Here is a 22,705-nt window from a genome sequence, read left to right as displayed (position 1 = left end):
ATCAGGCTATGCCACTGACGGAGATTTCAGAGAAGGGTGTGAGGTTCTAGATGGTTCTGTTTTCCAAGGATAAGGGAACATTTTGGAGAGGATTTAGTTTGCAGGTAGAAGAGATTGGCAGGGAATGGGGCATGATTGATGGGCCTATGTGGCAGGCCCAGAGTTAAGGGCCCAGGGCTGGAAGCAGGAGCCAGACCCCATATACCTGGCCAGGGAATCAGGCTGACCCCTGCTTCATGGTGGAAATGTGCTACGGAGGGGCTGGCCAGGGGTGTGAACCAGAGGCAGGAGGAGGGCTCAGCAAGTGTGATGGGTGTGAGCTGGGTGTGGCACCCTTGGGAGGGTAGGAGGTGGTGGGCCAGGCCCGCAGGAGGTGTGCACAGCCAAGGAGGCCAGCTCAGGTTAGCTCCGTCCAGCTGGATGCCCATGGCGGGGGCTGCCCACAGAACCCGTCTCTCCCTGCAGGGTATGCTCGGGCTTCAAGTGAAGTTGGCCCAGGGAAAGGACTTTGGAGAGTCCCTGTGTGTGATAGTTTCCTAAGGCTGTCCTAACCCAGCACCACCCCCTGGGGGCTTAAAACAATAGACATTCACTCTGAGTCCTGGAAGGCAGAAATCCAAAATCCAGGGGTCAGCATGGCCATGCTCCCTCCGGAGGCTCTAGAGAAGGATCCTTTCTTCCTTGCCTTTTCCAGCTGGTGGTTGCAGAAATCCTTGGCTTCTCTGGTTTGGGGCCACGCCACTCCAATCTGTGGCTCTGTCTCTTCTTTCTCTTGTAATCCAATCCTTGTCATTGGATTTAGGGCCCATCTGGCCAGTCCAGGATGAGATCCCTAACTACATGTGCAAAGGTCCCTTTTCCAAATAAGGTCACATTTGTAGTATCTGGGGACTAGGACTGAGACATATATCTCTTACACTGGGTGACTCTGGGTGGGCCCTGTCCTCTACATCACCCGCTCCCTCTGCCCAGTACCACCCTTGCAGCCCTGCTCTGGAAGGCAGCCTCTAGCCTCAAGTATGCAGAGAAGAGTGAGGCTCAGAGAAAGGAGGGAAGTTGTGTCTACGGGTCCTAGAGCTGGCTCTAGGTGGACCGAGGCCCTGCGGGAGGGGCTGATACAAAACATCTTACTTTGAGAACTTGATGTTTTTCCCCATCGTGGGTGCCAGCCACCCCTCCCTGGGCCCAGGCCCTCCCCAGAGCCCAACAGGCCCTTCTCAGCACCTTCAGTGCCTGAGCTGCCCCTGGAGGTGGCAGATGGGCACCGGGTTGGGCACAGGGGCCTGGGGTGCCTGAGGGAGACCCGGGGCTGGCGTTCCCAGGGACATGGTTCCATTCCTCACCCCTCCGTTCTCTGGCCATCAGCCTGGCCGGTGCCAGCATCTCTGAGTGGCAGTGTTCTCACGGTCAGCGCAGGTTACAATAGGACCAGCTTCGTGGGCTGTGAGCACACGGGTGAGGAAAACTCCATGCCCAGCTGCAGAGGTCACGCTGTGCTAGGTGTTTGCCTTGCTCCTGAGGAGGCTGAAGACCCCAGGAACTCAGAGTGAAATCTCTCTGTCTTGCTTTCTTTTCAGGCTGACCCTTGGCCCCTGCTGGCCCTGCTGGCTGGCTCCCACCCACCCTGGTAAGTGCCCTACGTTTGGTGGGGTGGGGTGGTCCCCAAGCCTGGCACTTTGAGGCACCTGCCCTTGGGGCAGGGGGAGGAGCCGCAGCTGGGGGAGGGTGGGCTAGAGACCACAGCCATGCTCCAGCCTCACGCCTTTTGCTGCTGGGATCCTGGCGTGGGATCATTTCCATGGCTATCTCCAGCACACCGTAAAAGGTCATGGAGCTGCCATTATTGGAGGGTCCTCTGTTTTCAGGAATATAAATGGCAGTGTTCTTCACTGCAAGGATAAAGTGATGCCTCAGGAGGTAGGAGGGCACATGAAGAAGCTGAGGTCCAGAGAAGAGCGGCCTGCAGAGGTCACATAGCAGCCCAGGACTCCTGACCTCCACCTCCCAGAGGGAGACAAAGGTTGGAGAAGGGGCCAGCATGGGTCTGACCCCTGATGGGGATCCTAGTCCCCTCATGGCCCTTTGCCCCCTCCTACCTCTGCTGTTGTTTAGGCGCTTGGGGACCCTCCAGGGCGCAAGGGGGGGGGGAGGCTCTGGCTGCTGCCTTGACCTCAGGCCTCTTCATCCATCCACCTGTCTGTCCGTGAGGGGTGGTGCATCCTGGGGAGTGTTGGCTGGCTCCCGGTCCTCGTCTTGGCAGCTTCTCACCCCCACGCCTGTACCCCAGCCTCGCTGGGCCTCGGTCACCCTGTTGCCCCTGGATTCCTCCCCACCCTGTGATGTTGCCCTGAACCCCTGTCCTGTCTTTGACTTCCTCACCCCGGCCCCTCCCAGCAAACTCTGCCTCCCTCTGTCAGATCCATCCCCCTCCCCTGGAGGCCTCCCCAGTCTAGTGCCTGCTGGGCCTGCCGCCTTCTGTTGACCCCGTAGCATGGCCCTTGAGGCCGAGACCCCCACCCTGGCCCAGAACTGCCCATTGGCTTGTCCTGGCCGGATCATGGCCCAGGAGCTCCTCACCTGCTATTTTATCTCAACCCTCAGCACCCATTTCACAGATGAAGAAACTAAGGTTCAGAGGTACTAAGTAAGTTGAGGCCACAGAGCTGGCACAGGACAAAGGTAGGCTGAGTGTCCAGCTTTAGCTTGCTCTGGGGCCCTCTGTCCACCCTGGGCAGACCGCAAAGAGGAAGAAGGGGCAGAAACCCCCCTCTAATCCTCCCCCTTGCTACCTGTCTGTCTGTTGGTGTCTGTCTGTCATGGCCAACTTTCTGCCAAAAGCACAGTCTGCCCTTGGCCACCAAAGGGCATCGAGGCTGGCCTAGGCGTGGGGAGGCCAGGGCAGCCATGCCTATCCTGAGGAGAGCTCAGACACAAAGGTCAAGCCCCCCATCCTCTAAGAGACAGCAGGTGGTCTGTGACCCCAGATAGGCCCCCAGGTAGCACGAGGGCCTTGGCAGATGTCTGGGGCGGTGGACGCTGTGGGAGATGGAGGTCCCCCGGCCTGGTTGCTGCCCTCCAGTGCCCTGACTACAAGTATGTGAGATGGCTAGGTGCCCCAGGAAACTTGGTGGACAAGACCATCAGCAACTCCTGGGGACCCTGTGGTCTGTGGCCTCTCTGACCCTCAAATCCTGCTGTGGGGGGGGGGGTGGTCCCAGAGTGCTCCTTCCTTTGGTTGGGCCTGTCCTCTGTGGGAGAGGTATGACCTTGAGACCCAAGCTCAGGAGAAGAGAGCCAGGGGATGTGGGGGCTCAGCACCGAACAGCCTGGGCTTGAATCCCTGCTCCCCAACTTTTCGGCTGTGGATCTGGGCAGGAGAGGCACCCAACCCTTGTCGGGCAGCGTAGGCTGGGGAGGGGACGCATTCTGAGTGGGACCTGGGGCAGGAACGGACAGTGGCAAGAGCATGCTCTGATAGTCGTCAAGCCTGGTGTTGAGAGTGATGATTGCCAGAGGCAGTGAGCCCAGCTCTGTCACAGAGGCCATGCCTGGGTGGGGGAGACGGGGAGGCCTGTGGTAGAGGAGGGAGGGAGGGTGGCAGGCAAATGTCTGGGCCAAGGCTGGGAACCTGGTCCCTTGGTCCCTTGGTCCCTTGGTCCCTTGGTGTCAAAGGTCAGAGAGGTGGAGGTAGTGAGTTCCCAGTGTTGGGTGTAAGCATCAGCTTCGTGAGGGGAAGGGGCTTCTGGGGCCAAGGAGACACAGTGTGACAGCCCATGGCTGGGAAGGGGCTTTGGTCATTTCCTGGAGAGAAGCCAAATATGCAGAGGTGGCCACAGGAAGTGTGTGTGGGGCATCAGCAGGGAGCTTCCTCCCAGGGGACAAAGCTGGTCTTGCCCCGGGGCCTGGAGAGCTGTGCGGCTGCAGTAGGGCATGGGGGCAGTGCTGGCTAAAATCCAGCAGGCCTAACAGCGCTGATGGGTGCAGCCCTGGGTCTCACTTCGGCCTCAGGACCTGGGAGGGTAGAAAGCAGGAAGTGCTGGCTAGCTGGGGCTGCCCAGGGACCCGGCAACAGGAAGTCTCCGGAGGGGAGGAAGCCTGGCGGCCACAGGCCCCAGATGCAGCCGGCGGCTGTCAGCAGGAGGGAGCTGTGGACGCAGCTGCCTGGGCAGCACCCAGGACAATGCCGGGGCATCAGGCCTTCCCCGCCTGGGGGACGTGGGCTGTAGGTCCTCCCTGTGGCCCCTGAGCCACATGGCCTCCCTGGGCCTCAGGACACCTGCCCCCAGCCCATCGACAGACAGGAGGAGAACCATGTGCTGGGTCAGTGCTCTCAGGTCAGTGCGGCTGCCCCGGGACCGGGGGCTTAGCAGGTGGTGTGAACCCCGGGCCTGTGGAACTGTCCAGGCTGAGCCCTGGACCCCAGAGCCGATAGGCTGTGAGGAGAGCCCTGCGGAACTGGATGGGGCACAGTGGGAGCCCCAAGAGGGAGCCTGCTGCTAGGACACCCGTGCCCCACCATGTGCCACTCAGCCCGCAGCTGGCAGGGAGGTGGGGGCCCAGGTTGGGGGGCGCCTTCCCACCGCGTATGCTGCCAGGTCCTGTGTGCGCACACATTGAGTGAGCATGTGTGAATGGATGTGAGAGTGTGTGTGTGTGTGTGTGTGTGTGTGTACGCGTGGACCATGCTTGGGAGCCTGGCATGGAGCTGAGGGGCTGGGGGGCTCTCCGCCTAAAGCCCAGGTCATGCCCCTTCCCTCTGGCATGGTTGCTTGCCGCCATCCCCCCCCCCCCCCCCCCCAGGAGATGTTTGGTTTTGATTCTCTTGTGGAGGAAGATTCTGGGAAGAGAAAGGGGGAGGGGAACAGAAAAGGGAAAGGGGAAAACAGATGGCCTGGGCGTGACCCCACTGCCACCTAGCGCCTGCAGGGTGCCTGCCTGGGGGCGTGGCTGTGCCTGGAGAGGCCCCCACCGTTTACTGGATGTGTAACTTTGGGCAGGTGACTCAGCCTCTCAGACCCTCGGTGTCTTCATCAGTGGTGTGGGGATGACGCCAGTTCACACGTCAGGGGGTGTCGGGATGATGATGTGGGGTGATCCTTGAGAAGCACAGAGCCTGGCTAATGGTGAATGCCCAGGGTGCTTCTCCCAGCCTCAGGGTTCTAGTCTGTAAAACAGGAATAAAGCATTGAGCCCGTGGGACTTAAGGAGCTGTCAAGTAGAACATTCTAAACTTCGCCCAGGCTGCCAGCCTGGGGCACGGGGGCCACCCACAAAGGGTCTCGGGAGCCCCTGGAGGCTGTGCGTGTGTGTATATTTACGAGTGAGTGAATGAGTGTGTGTGTCAGTGTGAGTCCATAAAAGTGTGTATGAATACATAGTGAGCTTGAGCGTGTGTGACAATGAGTGCGTGTCTACGAATGGGTGTGTGTGTCTGAGTGAGTGTGTGAGTGAGTGTGGGCGTATGAGCGTGTACGTGTGAATATATTTGTGTCAGTGGGCATACATGAGAAAGCATATATGTCTGTGTGTGTGTCTGTGTGTGTACGTGTGTTTGTGTGGGTGTGAGTGTGTGAATGAATGCATTTAGGTCCCCTTTTCACTGGGGCCGGAGGTCCCAGCCTCCCCTTTCCCTGCAGCGCCCACAAAGGGCCGGTGTGGTCACCACTGACAGGAACCCCTGACACTGTGGTCGCACGAGGCACCAGCTCCCTCATCACAGTCAGGGCAACGTCTGCAAATGTCAGAGAGGAGACCGCAGGAGCTCAGCCTCCAGGGCCCCTGCTTGGCTCTCACACAGAGGCTTACACCCATGCACACGCATGCACACACACTGATGTGCATGCTCTAACCTGTGTGTGCACTGTGCAGCTCACAAGCACAGCCTGCCCGAGCACACTATCTGTGGCACTCACACGTGGGCCTGTGCAAATCATCACCACACACCTGTAGGGCTCACAGCCCCGTGGTAGGGGGGAGCCACAGAGCCTGCACTTTGTGGGACTCCTCAAGGACTGTCTCTGGGGGACCGAGCGGTTTTCATCCACCAGCTCTGCCCCTGTCCCTGCTCCTCGGTCGCCTGGACTAATCTCTACTGTAAGAGAAGGTCAAGTGAGCTCAGGAGCGGAGACCAGGGCGTGTGCCTGAGGTGCCCGCCTTCCAAAGGTCACACGCCGTCTGAAAGGGTTCATGGAGTCCAGCGGCCACCCCCATGCTGGCCACCCTTACGCCGACCTCTGTGTCATCAGAATCCTGCCCCAGTCAGCCCCTCTGAGCTGCAGGGAACCAAGCCCCTCCCGGCATAGCAGTCTCCCTGGGTGGCCTCAGTACCCTCCTCTGTAGGGAGAGATGCCCTGAAGGGTGTCGGGGGACTCTGACGACTGGCCTTTCTCACTTTAAGTGAGAGGAAACAGAGGTCAGAGGAGGACAGGCCTGGTGGGATTTGAACCTGGCCCTCCAGCACTGTCCCTGGCAGCTCCCACCCAGGGCGGCTCAGCGGGCACCCCCAGCAGCACAGTGAGGGGTCCCTACTGCTGTGTCTGCCCCTGCAGAGGAAGGGACTGAGGCTTCCTGCTGATGAGCCCATGGAATGAATGAGTGGAGTTAAACCCTCAGGGCGCTGGGTGACACCGTGGACATTGAGGGAGGTAGCCGGGGAGGCCAGGTTGGCCAGGAGTCTGGGTGTCTCTTGGGGGTTCCCCTCAATTTTCCTGGGCACCAGTGGAGTTGGAGTCTTTGAACTGGGCTGAAAGTCCCCAAAATCTGTGTGGTCACCACAGCCACCATGGCCCATCATTACCCTTACCCTCAGCTACCATTTCCTTCCTTTTTTCTGCTCCAGCCTGGCCTGGCACTGGGCACTTGGTCAGGTGTCAGCCCACTTCACCCACTGGTACAGGGTGGGGCCAGGTGGGGCCAGAGGATTTGGGGGCCTCAGGATGGGTTTCCCCTTGGGTAGTGCATCCTCTGGAGAGAAGCTGAGGATGTCAGCATCTGTCCCTGCAGTGAGGACGTTCCTAGGGGAGGTGAAGCTAAAGTACAACCTGATTCTCTCACGACCTACCCTCCACACTAAGGTTAGTCAGTGGCCACCTACGAGCCCTCATTCTGCCCACAGAGAGACTGCGGCCAGGCAAGAGTGAGGCTCTCATGGGCCTGTACCTGCCTGGCCACTGAGCTGAGCCGGAGTGGGGCTGTATACTGCCCTAACTCCTCCCCTCCAGTTTCCCACACGTGTGGGACTGGGAGGAGTGGTGGGTTCCATACTTGTTCACGGTAGCTGCCCCTCCCCCAGGACACACGCTGGGGTCAGAGGAGGACAGGCCTGGTGGGGTTTGAACCTGGCCCTCCAGCACTGTCCCTGGCGGCTCCCACCCAGGGCGGCTCAGTGGGCACCCCCAGCAGCACAGTGAGGGGTCCCTACTGCTGTGTCTGCCCCTGCAGAGGAAGGGACTGAGGCTTCCCGCTGATGAGCCCATGGAATGAACGAGTGGAGTTAAATCATCATGGGGCTCGGTGACAGGGCCAACATTCTGTGCCCCCTCTGGGGCTCCCTGGGTGTCCCCTCTGTGCTGGGCCTGAGCTGGTGAAGATGGGGAACAGCGACAAGCTAGAGTGGTCAGTGTTAGGTGGAGGGAAGGGTGTTCTAACCCCACAGAGGGACACAGGACCCCTAGAGGTCAGGGAAGACCACCTGAGGGAGGGAACACTTGAACTAACTCTCATTTTTGGATTGTTCATTGCTAGTATATGTATAGAAGTATGGCTGTGTTTTGTGTTTTGATCTTATATTCTGCTAGCTCGTTTATTCTAATAATTGTTTTGTGGGTTCTTTGAAATTGTCTGTATACATAACCATCTAATTTGTGAATAGTTTTGCTTCTTCATTTCCAATCTGGATACCTTTTATTGCTTTTTCTTGCGTAATTGCACTGGCTAGTACCTCCAGTACAAGGTTGAATAGAAGTGGCAAGAGTAGATGTCTTTGCCTTGCCCCTGCTCTTAGGGGAAAGCTTTCAGTCTTTTACCACTGAGTATGATGTTGGCTGGGGATTTTTCAACACCCTTTCCACATTGAGGAAGTTTTCTCCTATTCCTGGTTTGTTGAGTGTTGTTCGTATCATGAAAAATTGTCAAGTTTTTGCCAAATGCTTTTTCTGTGTGTGTTGAGATGACCATGTGCTTTTTGTCTTTTATTTGATTAGCATGATATATTACAATCATTGAATTGTAAGTGTTACCCTTGCATTCCCATGATAATTCCCACTTGGCGTGGTGTAGAATCCTTTTTACATGGTGCTGAATGCCATTTGCTAGTATCTTGGTGAGGCTTTCTACATCTACAATCATAAGGGATGTTGATCTGTAGTTTTCCTGTGATGCCTTTGGCTTTGGTGTCAGAGTAATGCTGGCCTGATACAGTGAGTTCCTTTGTCTTCTGTTTTGGGAGAAGTGAATGAAGGACTGGTGTTCATTTGAACCAATTCCTGAGGGCTGAGTTAGTTCAGTTGCAACTGGAGGCAGTGCAAACAGTGTGCACTGCAGCCTGGAGGTGGTGCTTGGTGGTTTTGGGTCTTGGATTCGGGAACCACAGGGTCTGGGTGGCACAGGTGCACGGGAGGTAGAGGGCATGAGGAGAGCCCCTGAGAAAGATCCATGGGGCCTGGATCTGGAAAGGCCAGGGGGCATGAGGAGGCCCTGGAGTCCTGGAACAAAGTGGTGATGGGAATGGCTTGTGTGGTGGGGGAGAGTGTGCTGAGTGAAGGTGATGGGGGAGGAGGTGCTGCAAGCAGGGGAAGGAACTGACACAAGTGGTGGGGGCTGCCCAGAGGTGGTGGAGAGGAGGAAGGGAGGTGGTGGCCTTGAGGGCTGAGTGTGCTGCCAGGGGAGAGATTGGCAAGGGCGCTGTGAACAGGGGCACACAGATGGGATGGAGCCTCTTGCTGCAGTGGGAAGGGGCATCGAGGGCCAGCCTGAAGTGGAGGCCAGGAAAGCAGGAAATGGTGCCAGTGTGTAGGTGGGTGGGAGCAGCGCCCAGGCTGTCAGAGCTCCCTTATGCCACGGCTGGCCCATTGCTTGGACAGGCTGTGTGCAGGTGGGAGGCAGAGGAGGCAGAATGCTTGGGGGGCCAGCAAGGCCATCCCAGCCTTTGGCCAGCCTGGGGGTCCCCTAGGAGGGGAGCCCCCATCTACCCAAGCAGGCGGGAGCTGCCAAGGACTGGACCTTGTACCTCCTGCAGGGAGACTCCTGCAGGGAATCCAGGGCTGGAGGCCCATGGCGGCAGATGGGTTAAGCAACTTGCCCAAGAGGGGGGCAGGAAGGCCCACAGACCCACCCTGGGCCCCAGTGCCTGCAGGCCACACCCGCTTCAAGCCCACCCGCAACCCTCGGAGGCAGGGCGGCCCTCACCTCCATTTGCAGAGGCGCAGACTGAGGCTCAGGGAGGAGAAGCCCCTCTCCCAAGGGCTCTAGCCAGCCGGGAGCCCGGCCGTGTGCGCCTGCTTTGTCTCGCCCGCTTCCGGAGCCCGGGCCGCGCTGTGGACGTCCGCTTCGCCCCCCCCCCCCCCCCCGCCCCGAGCCACCGTCCCGCGTGGGCAGTTGGGGAAACTGAGGCCGGGCGGCGGTGGGCAGAGCGCCGAGTCCCCACCTGCCGCGCCCGCCCCGCCCGCGAGGGGAGGAGCCCGGCGGCCGCCCCGGGCTGGGGGCGCGGCGGGGCGCGGGGCGCGGCATGGCGGGCGCGGGGCGCGGGCGGCGGGGCTGGGGCGGGCGGGAGGCGGGCGCCGCGGGGCCGGGCCCGGGGCCGTGTCGCTGCGCGCAAGGACGGCGGGCCGCCGCGTGGACGCCGTGAGTACCGAGCCGCGCTTCCTACGGGAACAAAGGCGGGCGTGGGCCGGCTGGGCGGGGCGCGGGGCTGCGTCGCGGGGTCCGGGGACGTGCCTTTGTTCGGAGCCTCCTCCGCTGTTGGCGGGACCCAGGCCGAGGGGTTGGTTTTGGGCAGATGGAGCCGGAGGGGGGCAGCCTGAGTGACCCAGGCAGAGGCCGGGGGAGCAGCCCCGGACGTTTGGTGGAGGGTGCTGGTTTGCCAGCAGCAGAGTGGTTTTCTTTGTGTGTGTGTGTTTGGGAGTGGGAGCTGTAGTGGCAGGAGTCCCAGAGGACGGGGCCTCTGGGTCTAACCCTAGTGACTCATTGGGACACTGACCACACACCCAGTTCAGTCCAACTCCACTGGGGCCCCAGGAGGGACCCGGCACCAGGTTCAGGCAGGCACAGGCAAAACGGTGCCCGGTGGGGTTGCTGTTCAGAGGGACCAGTGGCGGGGGACCCGAATATGAGGTGGCTCACAGAAGAGGGGACTCAGAACCTGGGTCTTGAAGGATGAATAGGAGTTCTTCATGTGAGAACTGGTCAGTCATTCCAGGCAGAGGCCGGAGCCTGGCATGTTTCAGGGAGAGCAGCTGGGGTGAACAAGGGCGAGGGCTGACGCTGGCACTTGGAATGTCCGGTCCTGCGGGCCCGAGTTAACCCTGAGGCAGTCAGCCTGCCCCTGGTGACTGTGCGCTGTGTGGTCCTTGCCTGAGTGATGCCCCAGCTGATGGGGAGGCAGGGTGGATACCAGCCAGCCCACTGGATGGTCATCACGGCCACTGCCGATAAGGGTGTGCCGTGTGCCAGGCTGTGTCCACTCTGTCTTTCCATTCTACCGTTCCAGCAACTGAGGCCTAGGGGTCCCCCAGAAAGCCAAGCCAGGATGGGAAGTGGGGACTCTTGACTACCTGTTTTCCTGCTTCCTGGGCTCAGGGCCTTAAGGAAGGGATGGACTGAAGCTGGCGAAGGGCAGGCAGGAGTGGAGGGTGGGGCATCTGGGGGCCATGCCCCTCACCCCTTCCCTGCTAAAGGGTCAGAGATGGTAGAGAGGGTGACCAGGGCCTGGCCCAGCCCCTGTACCTCTTTGACTTCATTAGGCTGTGACCCTACTCATCTGCTAGAAGCCCTCCGTGGCGGTCCCCATCGTAGGTTCACGTAGCACTCAGATTTGGGGTGGTTATGGCCCAAGGCTTGATTTATCCAAGCCAGTGGGTTTTGTTTTTTAATTTTTATTTATTTTGAGAGAGACAGAGCAGGAGCAGGGGAGGGGCAGAGAGAGAGGAAAAGAGAGAGAATCCCGAGCAGGCTTCGTGCTGTCAGCACAGAGTCCAACGTGGGGCTTGAACTCATGAAACGTGAGCTCATGACCTGAGCGAGACAAAGAGTTGGACCCTGAATCGAGTGAGCCACCCAGGTGCCCTTGGGCCAGTGGTTGTTTGAATTCACTCACGGTGGTCCCTCCCCTTCCTTGAATTCAGTAGGCGTGTGCTGAGTAAACCAGTGACAGTGAAGGAACACACTCAGTTCTCAGAGCCCTTGGGGCTCAGGTTTGTGGCCAAATAGACCGGAGGCCAACCAGGTGGACCAGTTGGCTCTTTCTCTCCCTGGGGCCCCACCAAGAAGCCTGGGGCTTTCCAAAAGGAGTTTCCTCACCCCTTGCTGACCCTTCACGCTGTCTTCAGCATTTTGGCAGTATCCCCCACTGCATGCCCTCAGCTTTGCCGTCTTCTGTCCCCCAGCCCTGGCTGAGACCTGTCTCCTTTTACTGCAGCTTCATGGCGGCCGAGGAGATGCACTGGCCGGCCCCCATGAAGGCCATTGGTGCCCAGAACTTGCTAACCATGCCCGGGGGCGTGGCCAAGGCTGGCTACCTGCACAAGAAGGGTGGCACCCAGCTGCAGTTGCTGAGATGTGAGTCCTCTGGGTGGTAGGGCGCATGACGGGAGGATGTGGGGACAGGGCTGAGCCCCAGCCCTGCCGCCCCACTGCCCTGGTGGACCTCCATGGGCAAGCGACCTGTCTCTCTGAGCCTCTGCCTCCTTCCATGGTGGGTTCTCCAGAGTTTTCCATCCCTCCATGGTGGCCGGTGCTGCCTGGGGGTGCTGAGGTCAGCCTCCCCACTCCCCAGGATCGTGGGAGGATTCGGGGTGTTACTGCTAAGTGGAGATAGGATGGACATTTGGTGCACAGCGCTGACCATCGGTCCAGGGCAGCTTCAGTCTGCAGCCAGGGGCTGGGGGCCCTCGGTGGCCTGGTAGGTCTGGCCTTGCGCTATCCAGTGGGTGTTCAGTGAGTTGGTTGGTCACTCGGTCCTTAGTGAACTCACGTGCCAAGACCCAGCTGGGTGCTGGACCTTCAGAGTTGCGTGAGGCTGAAGCTCTGGTCCCTGGGACAGCATTTTGGGAGATGGTGGGAGCCCCCAGGTCTGGGAGATGCCCAGTCATTAAGACATTGAAGGCCAAAGAGCATCAGGGCCTTGTTTGTCCTTCTGCCCAGGCCTTTGTTCCAGCAGCGCCCTCTGCCAAGGACTCCCAGGCACCGTGCTGCCTTACGGAGGTACCGCAGGCTGGGCTGCTGGTCTGCTCTGGTCTTTGGACAGGGAGCCTCCAAGGAGGGGCTGTAACTGATGTGCCCCTAGGCCCGGGAGGGACTGTCTGGGAATAGGACAGTGGAGGGTGGGGGTTCACTGTAACTGTCTAGGCTGGTGTTTGGCTGCATACCAGTGGCTCTTCGGGCTTCTTTGCCCCTACCCTCGCTCTGCCTTCCTAGGGTGGAAAGAGGTGGCCATGGCCTCTGGCCCTGGCTTTGCCCTTCTCTGAGCCAGCCTCTCTGGTCACAGTCTAACCCTGCCCTGGGAACAGCCAGGCCTGCCTTGGCGCTCGGGCTGGTCAGCATGCCCATGGATCGTTTACGTTTGGACTCCGTGGGAGGGGCAGCATGCTAGCCCAACTCCAGGCCCTTCCGTTTAGTGGGGTTCAAAGGCAGGAGGCCTGGCCTCGGGTCACCCAGGGCCTCTGGGAGTGGCCCCCAGAGTGGGGTCTGCCCGGCAGCCTCTCGGGGCTCACCCTGTGCCCTTGCCCCACTGCCCTCAGGGCCCCTGCGCTTTGTCATCATCCATAAGCGATGCGTCTACTACTTCAAGAGCAGCACGTCCGCCTCCCCGCAGGGTGCCTTCTCGCTGAACGGCTATAACCGGTAAGTGCCCGCTACCCGCCGGCCCCAGCAGAGCCCTGGCCAGGCCAATCCCAGGTTCCCACCCAGGGAAAGTTCGGGCTCTCCTGAGGTGGCTCACACCCCACCCACCCTGGATCGCGTCCAGCATTCTCTCCTCCCTCTTGGCCTCTATGTGGCCTCCTCACGACCTCCCCCAGGTCTCCCCGGCTTCAGGGCCTCCTGGGCTGGGGCCAGCTCCTTGCTTTACACATGCCATGGGCTGGGTCCACCCAGTGAGCGCCTCCCTGCTGATGGGGTTCCCCTGGGGTCCCCCAGGGAGGGATGTTTCCTTTTCCCAAACACACCACCCTGACCTCAGGGGATGGTGCAGATGGGCACGCCTGCCCCAGGTGCCTGGCCCCATGGGCTCCCCCGTGGCAGTGGGGGCAGGGCGGAGGCTGACATGTTAGGGCCCCCAGCAGGCAGGCCAGGGGCCAGGTGGGGCTGAGGTGGGCAGCGAGGGTGACGTGTCCTCGGTTTGGAGCCCCACATGCTGCTGCTCCCAGGATGACCTCCCAGACCCCAGAACCATGTCTGCCCATCCCTGTCCCTGCCCACGTGCTTTCCTCTGCCTGAAGCATCTAGGCCTTTGGCCTGGAGAGTGAGCAAGGTGGGACTGCCCAGACCTGCCAGTGTCCTTGGGGGCGTGCTGGGTGCTGAGGCCTGCCCAGGTGCTGACCGCTGGCCCCGTGCCCTCAGGGTGATGCGGGCGGCTGAGGAGACGACGTCCAACAATGTCTTCCCCTTCAAGATTGTCCACATCAGCAAGAAGCACCGCACCTGGTTCTTCTCCGCCTCCTCTGAGGATGAGCGCAAGGTGAGGCTGCCTCTAGGGGCAGGGAGCTGGCAGGGATACCATCCTGGCCCTGAGGGGACGTGGCGGGGCAAGGTGCCGGGCAGGTGGTGTTCCTCAGTCCTCCTCCTTGCGTCCGTGGCCTGGTCCGGCACCATGCTCTTGGAAGCTGTGTCAGGAAGAGCCCTGAATGGGCTGAGGGGAGGCCAGAGCCCCAGGAAGGCTGCCAGCCAGGGCCGTGAGGGCAGGCAGCATGAGGGAGGGGCAGGCCCTGGACAGCACTGTGCTCACCACAACCCGGACTGATCCACAGGGCTGGATGGCCTTGCTGCGCAGGGAGATCGGCCACTTCCACGAGAAGAAGGACTTGCCCACAGACGCCAGGTGGGCCTGGGCATGGGAGGCATGGGCAGGGTGTCGCCAGGGCCACTGGGTCGACATGTGTGCCTACCTCCCAGCTTCCGGGGGCCTGACCCAGAATCGCCTTCTTGATGAGTTTTCTGAGGGTGCCAGCCAGGCTGTGTGTGTGTGTGTACGTGTATGTGTGTGTGTGTGTGTGTGTGTGTGTGTGTGTGTGTGTGTGCGCATGTGTGTCCCGGAGTGTATAAGTGCATGTGTGCACACTCATTGGTGGTTTCTGTTCAGGGGCCCGGAGGCCCAGCACTTGTAGCTCAGAGCTTCAACTTCCCAGTCCCCTGACGCTCACCCTGGCGCGTTGAGACTGAGACCAGAGTGAGTCCCCCAGGGCACTGGCTCAGTCCATCCGGGTCTCGGTGACCTCACCGTGAGGTGGCCCAGCAGGCAGCAGGGGCCCTTTGGGCAAGAACAAAAACCATCCTGTCCTTTCAGAGCTGAGGAAACTAAGGCCCAGAGAAGGCTGGGCACACCTGAGGCCATCCCACAGGTGCCTGCCTGCCCCCAGAGCTCCTGGCCCTGAGCCTTATAGCAGGCTCAGCTCAGAGCTGACTGGAGACCCAGAGGTGGGCAGTGGGATGTGGGGCTGGCCCTGAGGCCTGGCCCTGTCTGGTCGGTCAGGGGAGGCACCACAGCCTCCAGTCCCTGTGTCTGTTTTTATCACCTTGTGTGGGTCTTTTCTTTTTTAAGTTTATTCATTTTTGAGGGGGAGAGAGAGAGAGAGAGAGAGAGAGAGAGAGAGAGAGAGAGAGAGACAGACCAAGCATGAGTGGGGGAGGAGTAGAGAGCGAGGGAGACACAGAATCTGAAGCAGGCTCCAGGCTCTGAGCTGTCAGCACAGAGCCTGATGCGGGGCTTGAACTCATGAACGTGAGCTGAAGTCAGATGCTCAACCAACTGAGCCCCCCAGGCACCCCCTATGTCTTTTCTTGTTTTGTGTTTGTCTGTGGGTCCAGCTCTGTATATGTCTGTGTGTGTCTGTGTCACGTTTGTGCTCATGTCCTCCTCTGTGTGTGTCTCTGTGCATATGTATCCATACGTGTGGGTGCAAAGGACTCCCCCCCTGCACAGTGCTCACTCCCCCCCCCCCCCCCCCCCCCCCCGCCGCTTCAGTGACTCCAGCTCAGACACAGACAGCTTCTACGGTGCAGTCGAGCGGCCTGTGGACATCAGCCTCTCTCCATACCCCACAGACAATGAAGGTGAGGCCTGTCTCTGCAGCCCCTGCCCCACCACCTCTCGGCACCTGGCTGCGGCAGTGACAGGATCAGTCCCTCCTCTCTGGCTGCCACCAAGGAGGGGAAACATATCTGGCTGTCCTTGATCTGTCCGTTTGTCTTCCCCAGGCAGCCTGGGTCCTGGGTTCACACCCGGCCCACCTGGTCTTTGCCCAGTGCCTCCCTGACTCTTGGCTGCCAGTGTTCTGAGGGCACCTGCCCTGCCACCCAACCCTGGGTGCGGCTGGGCCTGGGCTGCCCTAGGTCTGACCCTCTGTCTGCCTCACAGACTATGAGCATGAGGACGAGGACGACTCATACATGGAGCCGGACTCCCCTGAGCCCGTGGAGCCCGAAGGTAGGTGGGCGACCTGTGAGCCTGGGGCGCTCACGGGGCTGGGGCCTAGAGCAGAGCCCTTCCTGGGCTGGGAGTGCTGGCCAGAATCCTGCTCTGGGTGGCCTCCGTTTCCCTGTTGTGTGCACTCTGGCTGGCTCTGCTCACCTGACCCTCCAGCCTCTGCAGTAAGCCTGGGATGGAGGGGGAGGATTTACAAATAAGTGAGGTGGGGGCCCACACTTGTGATGCTGGGCTGGGGTGGTCCTGGGGGCCGAGAGGGGGGGAAGGAGGGACACTGAGGAGTGGGTGGGGCCAGGGTAGGGCCTACTCCTGTGGCCGATGGCCATCTGTAGCACCTCCAGGCTAGCCTGTCGCTTACCAACCCACTCCCACCCAACCTCCCTGGCAAGGGAGACAGGCTTGTACTGGGCATCACACGTATACGCTACAGCAAAGCATAGGGTCAGCAGGAGAGGGCTGTGCCCATCACTCACTATCCTTTCCACTGTCCTGGGGACTTGGGACAAACCCCCTAACCCGCGGCCTCCCTGTGTGTCTGCCTCCTCTCCTCCAACGACCTTGTCTTCTGCCCACCTCAACCCCGAGTCCCTCTCAGGTGAAGCAGGTCCAGCCCCTTGCCTCCTACTGGCCCCTCCCTCTGAGGCCACCACCAGGGCCTCCCAACCATGTGCCAGCTCTCCTCCCAGCACAGAGCCCACAGCTCCATCCTGTGTCCCTCTGCCCCTCCCTGAACTGTGGCCACACGTGGCTGGAGGTGAGCACGCTGGGCCTCGCTTTGCTCCTAGCCGTGCACCTCCAGGGCCAACGCTCCTGCGCACCTGCCTGCACACTCCCTTCTGAGTGCCCCCTACAAGCAGGCTTTACCTCCCCGTCCCCAAAACGGGTCTTAATATGGTTCCAGCGACCTCCCCATCCCCCGACGCAGCCCTCGGCACCCGTGAGTGGAGCTCTACCCGGCCTGCTGCCGTCCCCCCTGCTTCTCAGCCGCCTTGCTCAGCACCAGGTGCCTTGTGCTCCAGGCCCCTCCCGCCTCACTCAGCCTTGTACCAGCCCCCTGATGCCCATCCGCACAACCCTGGCCACCCTGGGACTCAGGCCCGGCTCGCTCCTTTCCCTCCAGTCTTAGGCTGCCGGGACAGCCGTGTCACACTGGCATCTCCATCCAGCACCTCTCCTCTGAACCCCAGACCTGTGCCCTGATGCCCACAATGTGTCTTGTAGCACGAGCACACGTAACCCTCGCCTTCCACCCCTGCTTCTGTCCATCCTTCTCACCTCTGTTGGTGGGAGTTATAGCCATCTCTGGCTGAGGTCAGGGCCTAGGAGTCCGCCTTGCCTCTTCTCTCTACCTCTGCTTCTGGGAACCTGATGGCTCCTGATATGACATCTAGGCTTCTGGAAGCTTGTGTGGGCTACTTCTGGGGGGGTGCGTGAGGCAGGCCAGGTGGTGCGGGTTGGTGGTGTTGGCCCAGCCTCAAGCAGGTCATGCTTGCTCACTGACTGGTCTCATTGCTCTGCAGACACTTTGACCCACCCGCCGGCCTACCCCCCGCCTCCTGTGCCCACACCCAGGAAGCCAGTCTTCTCCGACATGCCCCGTGCTCACTCCTTTGCCTCCAAGGGCCCGAGCCCTCTGCTGCCACCCCCGCCCCCGAAGCGTGGCCTCCCCGATGCAAGCCTGGCTCCCGAGGACTCCAAGAGGGACGTGCTGGGCCCAAGGCGGCCCGAGCCTGGCCTCAGAGTGCCCACGGCCTCCCGGAGGATGAGCGACCCCCCACTGGGCAACCTGCCAACCATGCCCAACCTCCGGAAACCCCCTTGCTTCCGGGAGAGCCCCAGCCCCAGCCCAGAGCCCCGGGTTCCTGGCCATGGGGCTGGCTCTGCCTCCAGCTCTGCTGGCGTGGCCACTGCCACCTCCAGGAACTGTGACAAGCTCAAGTCCTTCCATCTGTCCCCTCGGGGGCCACCCACACCCGAGCCCCCGCCGGTGCCGGCCAACAAGCCCAAGTTCTTGATGACTGAAGAGGCCCCCCCAAGGGAGGCAGCCAGGCCTGGACTCTTTGTACCCCCTGTGGCCCCCAGGCCTCCTGTACTGAAGCTGCCCATGCCCGAGGCCACAGTCCGGCCCCCCGTCCTGCCCAGGCCAGAGAAGCCACCCCTCCCCCACCTCCAGTGAGTTTACTTGGCACTGGGGCCCCTGGGTCCCTCCCCAACCCGATGGGTTCTCCTGCTGGTGCCCTGGCCTCCTCGTCTCTGGCCCTCTCTGTCCATGAGGGGTAGCCGGCAGCCCTAGCATAGGAGCGGGAAGGCTCCTGGACAGCCCCAGCCTGGCTAGGCTGAGCAACCTCCCCTGCACTGGCCCCGGAAGAATGTCCAGCCTAGTGGGTGCTGGGCCTGGAGCCTGTGGCTGCCTGGGGAGCAGTGGGCAAGTTGGGTCTTGGGGGAAACCGGCCTCCCAGAGTCCGTGCTGGGCAACCCGAGGACCCTGCGAGGGTCAAGGGAGAGGCCTGCAGGGCTGCCTGCTCTGGGATAGACGGTAGGGGTGGGAGCTGGGGCTATGAGCCTCTTGGGGCCAGCGAGCCTGCACAGGCCTCGCTGGTCCACAGCTGTCCTTCCCAGCCCTGCCTGGGGCTTTGGAGCCACCAAGGCTGCCTTTGTGCTCTTCCTGACTGGGAACTTGCCAGAATGTGGAGTATGTTGGTGACTCACCCTGAGGTCTGCGTGGAACACTGTCTTCTTTATTGCTGGGCTGCGTCAGGAGACTGGTGTCCCCTGCTCCCACAGTGTCATTCATACCACAGCCTGTGGCCAGAGATGTCTGGGGCCCTAAACAGTGAAGGCTCTGGGAGCCATGGGGCGAGCCTTGAGTGAGCGTGCTGACCCAGTGCTCCTGGAACCCCTTTGGCTCTGGCTCTCTCCTCCCTAGGGCTCTGTTAGCTCTGCTGCTGTGGGAGGGTGCCTGGGAGGACCCTCTTGCCAGGTGATAGTTCTAGAGCTAGAACTATAGAACATAGTTCATAGAACTATGTGACAAGGGACCATGATGGTGCAGACTGGGTCAGTTTGCCAAATGCTACAGGGTTGGGTGTGCCAGGGCCGACTGCCCACGGCCCAGCAGACCGGCCCCGTGTGGTCTCCTTTAATCCTCCTTGAAACCGTAGAGGCTTCGGACCACCTGGCTGCGTGTGTGGGACGTGTTTGTGGACTCCCATCCATTCACATGCATCCACTCTCTGTGGCTTTGGGAGGGGCGTGACTTGGCCAAGGTCACAAGCTGGTTAGCAGCAGAGCTGGGCTGAGACCCCCAGCCCAGGGCCTTCTCCCACAGCGCCCAGAGTACTCGTCTGTCATGTGACCCCTGACACCAGAGTTCAGGCCCTTAGGACCCCTCTTGCCAGTGGCATTGGCAGCCGTCACCCAAGGGCAGCCAACAGAGGCCTGTTTCAGAGCTTTCTGGTGGAGGCCTAGGGTGTGTGGGGGTGGTGTGCAGGGGTGTGACAGTGATGTCCCTTTCTCTGCTTTTCCCCTTCAAGGCGGTCACCCCCTGATGGGCAGAGTTTCCGGAACTTCTCCTTCGAGAAGCCCCGACGACTCTCGAAGCCTGAGGACACGAGTGCAGAGGGTTCTGACGATGACTATGAGAAGGTGAGGCAATGGAGAGCTCTGGATCCTGGCACTGGGCAGGTGGCAGTGGGCGGGCTGCAGGCCGGGGTGGCCCCTCACTGGCCCCTCCAGTGACAAGCCCCTAGGACGCTGGAGTTGTCGGGAGCGTAAGCGTGTGCACAGCCCCAGATCTGGGCACAGGCTGGCAGCCCACGGGGTGGGGGGAGGGGGGAGAGGGCTGGTGCAGACCCTGACCCTGACCGCCATTGGCCTCTCTCCAGGTGCCCCTGCCCAGCTCTGTCTTTATCAATACCACGGAATCCTACGAAGTGGAAAGGTCAGCACGAAGCCCTTCTTTCTCCGAATCCCTGTTTTTGCACATGTGAGGTCCCCTGGCTTTCTGTCCCCCGTCACCTGCTTTGGTGTTGGACAGTGGCTAGCACAGGTGCATGGCCCTGAGCAGATTGGGGAAGCCAGCAAAACAGCGGATGCCATCAGCCCAGTCCCAGTGCTGCCCATCACCCTGGGCAGGGCCCCAAGCCCCGCACAGGCCGGCCTCACCACACCGGTTGCTCTCAGACCACGTGCTGCAGAATAGTGAGGAGACAAAAACCTACACTGAGGAGTGAGGCTGGAGGGTCCCTGAGAGGGTTGGCTGTCTGAGGATGGTTTGTTGATGCAGCTGTGTTATTTTAGGCTGTTCAAAGCCACAAGCCCCCAGGGAGAGCCCCAGGATGGACTCTACTGCATCCGGGATTCCTCCACCAAGTCAGGGAAGGTAGGTGCCCAGGGAGGGTGCCCCAACAGTCACCCTGCTGAGTGAAGGCGCCCTGGGGACTGCTGCCTTGTGGGGGGGTTCGTCTGGTTCTGCACACACTTGGGCTGATGGCACGCATTGTGCTTTATAGTATATACATCGCTTCCCTGCACAGCCTCTTATTTCGCATCGCAGCTCGTTCTGTCGTTGGGGTCTCTGCCCGGCAGCCCCTCCCCCATCTATTCTCAGGAACTGAATACTGTCTGCAAGCTGGGATAGTGGCCCAGCCCCCCAGCACAGGCAGGAAATGGGAGGGAAGTGCTGGGGGTCCTGGAACTCTGATGCGGCTGTTTTTTTTTTTTTAATGTTTACTTATTTTGAGAAAGAGTGTGTGTGTACATGCTCAGAACAGAGAAGGGCCAGAGAGAGAGGGAAGAGAGAGAATCCCAAGCAGGCTCCTCACTGTCAGCCCAGAACCTGATGTGGGGCTTGATCTCATGAACCGCAAGATCATGACCTGAGCCTAAGTCAAGAATTGGACACTTAACTGACGGAGTCACCCAGGCACTGGGCTGGGGGTTTTCATGCACTCTGAAGGGGAGGCTGCTTGGGGCAGTGGGAATAGGGAGAGAGAGTGCTGGTTCTGCCTCTGCTCCTCTGGGGTGAATGTTGTGACCTCACTGAGCCTCAGTTTTCTTGTCCTTTTTTTCTTCTCCCTCCCCTCCCCTCTCCTCCCCTGCCCTCCCCTCCCCTCCCCTCCCCTCCCCTCCCCTCCCTTCCCCCTCCCTTCCCCCTCCCCTTCCTCCTCCGCAAGTAAGCTCTGCCCCCAACCTGAGGCTTGAGCTCACAACCCCAAGATCAAGAGTTGCACGCTCTTCCAGCTGAGCCAGTCTGGAGCCCCTCAGTGTTCCCATGTACGTCAGACATGGTCGTAGAGTAGCCAGGCACCTGCTGCTATTACTTATGTCTCATTGGAGGCTATTGGGCGGGAGCCCTGGGGCACATGGCTGCCCATATCAGCCCTGCTGTTCATGTGCAGAGTGACCCCTCCCTAGGTCACTGTAAGTGCCGTAGGACCCAGGCATGATGCCTCTGTCCACTCCTCCGTCTCTGCGGTCCATCTCCTGAGGCTGGGGCTTCTCTCCCTGCAGGTTCTGGTCGTGTGGGATGAAAGCTCCAACAAAGTGAGGAACTACCGCATCTTTGAGAAGGTGGGCAGGCTGACCCCTCACCCGGGCCCTGGCTGAAAGGGAAACCCTGGCCTGGGTGGGACGGCGGGTGTGTGTGTGTGTGTGTGGCAGGCACAGAGGTGACACAGGGCAGCCGGGAGCAGGCCTGACTGTCATCCTTGCTGCTGTCCACTGCACTTTGCAGGAGACCTCCCCCTGACCCTGCCACTCCTTCCCCTTCCCAGGACTCTAGGTTTTACCTGGAGGGCGAGGTGCTGTTTGTGAGCGTGGGCAGCCTGGTGGAGCATTACCACACCCACGTGCTGCCCAGCCACCAGAGCCTGCGACTGCAGCGCCCCTACGGCTACACAAGGCCCAGGTGACGCCCGTCATACATGCTTCTGGGCAGAGACGACCACTGGGGCTGTGACCCCGGGCCATGCAGACGGGATGGGCTCGCATGAGAGCATGATCTGGAGTGAGCGCCATGCTCTGATCCAGGGCCTTGTAGAATCTGCACGGCCAGGCCCCACTCAGCAGGCTGGGTCCCTGGGGCTAGGCCAGGCTCTGGTCTCCAGAGGATCGGGGGGCTCTCCTGTCCCACGCAGACCACCCTGTCCAACCTTCCAGGAGCCCAGGGTCCCAGGAACGAGCCCCGCTTGGGCTTTGTGGACAAGAATTCTGGTCACGTCCACCCCTCCCCACTTGCCCAGCACACTAACCCGGCACTGGGTTGGGAGCTGGGCAGGGCTGGGGCATTTGGGGTTAGGGCAGGGGCTGGCCCCCCAGGACCGACACCCCCAGGAACGCTAAGACACAGGCTCCAGGATGGGCCATTGATGTACAATAAAGCACAGATGACCTTTCTGTCCGTGGCTGGGGTTTCATTGGGAGAGAGGGTGACCAGCCTTACCAAGTACCCACACCCACATCCAAGCGGCTGGCTGCAGCAGCCCAGCTTACAGGAAGCCTAAGAAGTTCTTGTCTTCCGGGGCAGAGGTCCCTAAATGACTTGCTCAGGGTGCATAGCTGGTAACAGAACAGGATTTGACCTTGGGCACTCTGGACTCAGAGCCTGTACTCTGAAGTGCCACAGGTCAGGGGCAAGGCAATGGGACTACAGAGCTAAAAGGTCCCCATATGTATGGTTGGGTCATTTGCCGGATTAACAGATGGTTACTGGGAGACAGCTGAGCACACACTGGCCAGAGCATTGGGGTGTGCCTGGGTGGGGAGCTAGAACCGCACTGAGGTCTCCAGGAAGACTTCTTGGAGGAAGTGATGGCTACAGAGGGGTGGGAAGAGTGGGTCCTGTGTAGG

General features: G+C 60.6%; 1 protein-coding gene and 1 long non-coding RNA gene across 7 annotated transcripts in view; one reads left to right on the top strand and one right to left on the bottom strand.

Moving 5' to 3' along the window:
* The window catches only part of SH3BP2 (SH3 domain binding protein 2), a 35,537-nt gene extending 13,285 nt beyond the window's left edge, over positions 1–22,252 (top strand). For 2 of the 6 annotated variants that reach the window (XM_023253521.2, XM_023253520.2), the window contains 14 exons: positions 1,578–1,627; positions 1,866–2,020; positions 11,633–11,772; positions 12,954–13,056; positions 13,774–13,891; positions 14,181–14,251; positions 15,395–15,483; positions 15,788–15,856; positions 17,377–18,028; positions 19,390–19,501; positions 19,741–19,796; positions 20,156–20,237; positions 21,368–21,427; positions 21,631–22,252. In XM_023253521.2, the coding sequence (XP_023109289.1) occupies positions 11,637–11,772; positions 12,954–13,056; positions 13,774–13,891; positions 14,181–14,251; positions 15,395–15,483; positions 15,788–15,856; positions 17,377–18,028; positions 19,390–19,501; positions 19,741–19,796; positions 20,156–20,237; positions 21,368–21,427; positions 21,631–21,768 (1,686 nt within the window). In that variant the 5' untranslated portion in view covers positions 1,578–1,627; positions 1,866–2,020; positions 11,633–11,636 and the 3' untranslated portion in view covers positions 21,769–22,252. Of the gene's footprint in view, positions 1–1,577; positions 1,628–1,865; positions 2,021–2,601; positions 2,680–3,613; positions 4,335–9,724; positions 9,841–11,632; positions 11,773–12,953; positions 13,057–13,773; positions 13,892–14,180; positions 14,252–15,394; positions 15,484–15,787; positions 15,857–17,376; positions 18,029–19,389; positions 19,502–19,740; positions 19,797–20,155; positions 20,238–21,367; positions 21,428–21,630 lie in introns of those variants that run through there. The other 4 variants (XM_023253522.2, XM_045056935.1, XM_003985541.6 and 1 more) reach the window with 4 other exon arrangements.
* On the bottom strand, positions 5,009–9,545 carry LOC109499309. Its single transcript, XR_002156614.3, has 2 exons — positions 9,406–9,545; positions 5,009–5,164 (listed from the first exon to the last, which is right to left on the bottom strand). It is a non-coding gene; the product is annotated as an uncharacterized LOC109499309 (long non-coding RNA).
* Positions 22,253–22,705: the final 453 nt, after the last annotated feature.

This window comes from Felis catus, chromosome B1 (genome assembly GCF_018350175.1).
Source record: "Felis catus isolate Fca126 chromosome B1, F.catus_Fca126_mat1.0, whole genome shotgun sequence".
In the NCBI taxonomy this organism is placed as follows: domain Eukaryota; kingdom Metazoa; phylum Chordata; class Mammalia; order Carnivora; family Felidae; genus Felis; species Felis catus.
Note: the sequence above shows the minus strand (reverse complement) of the source record. Positions and strands in the feature narration are given on the sequence as shown.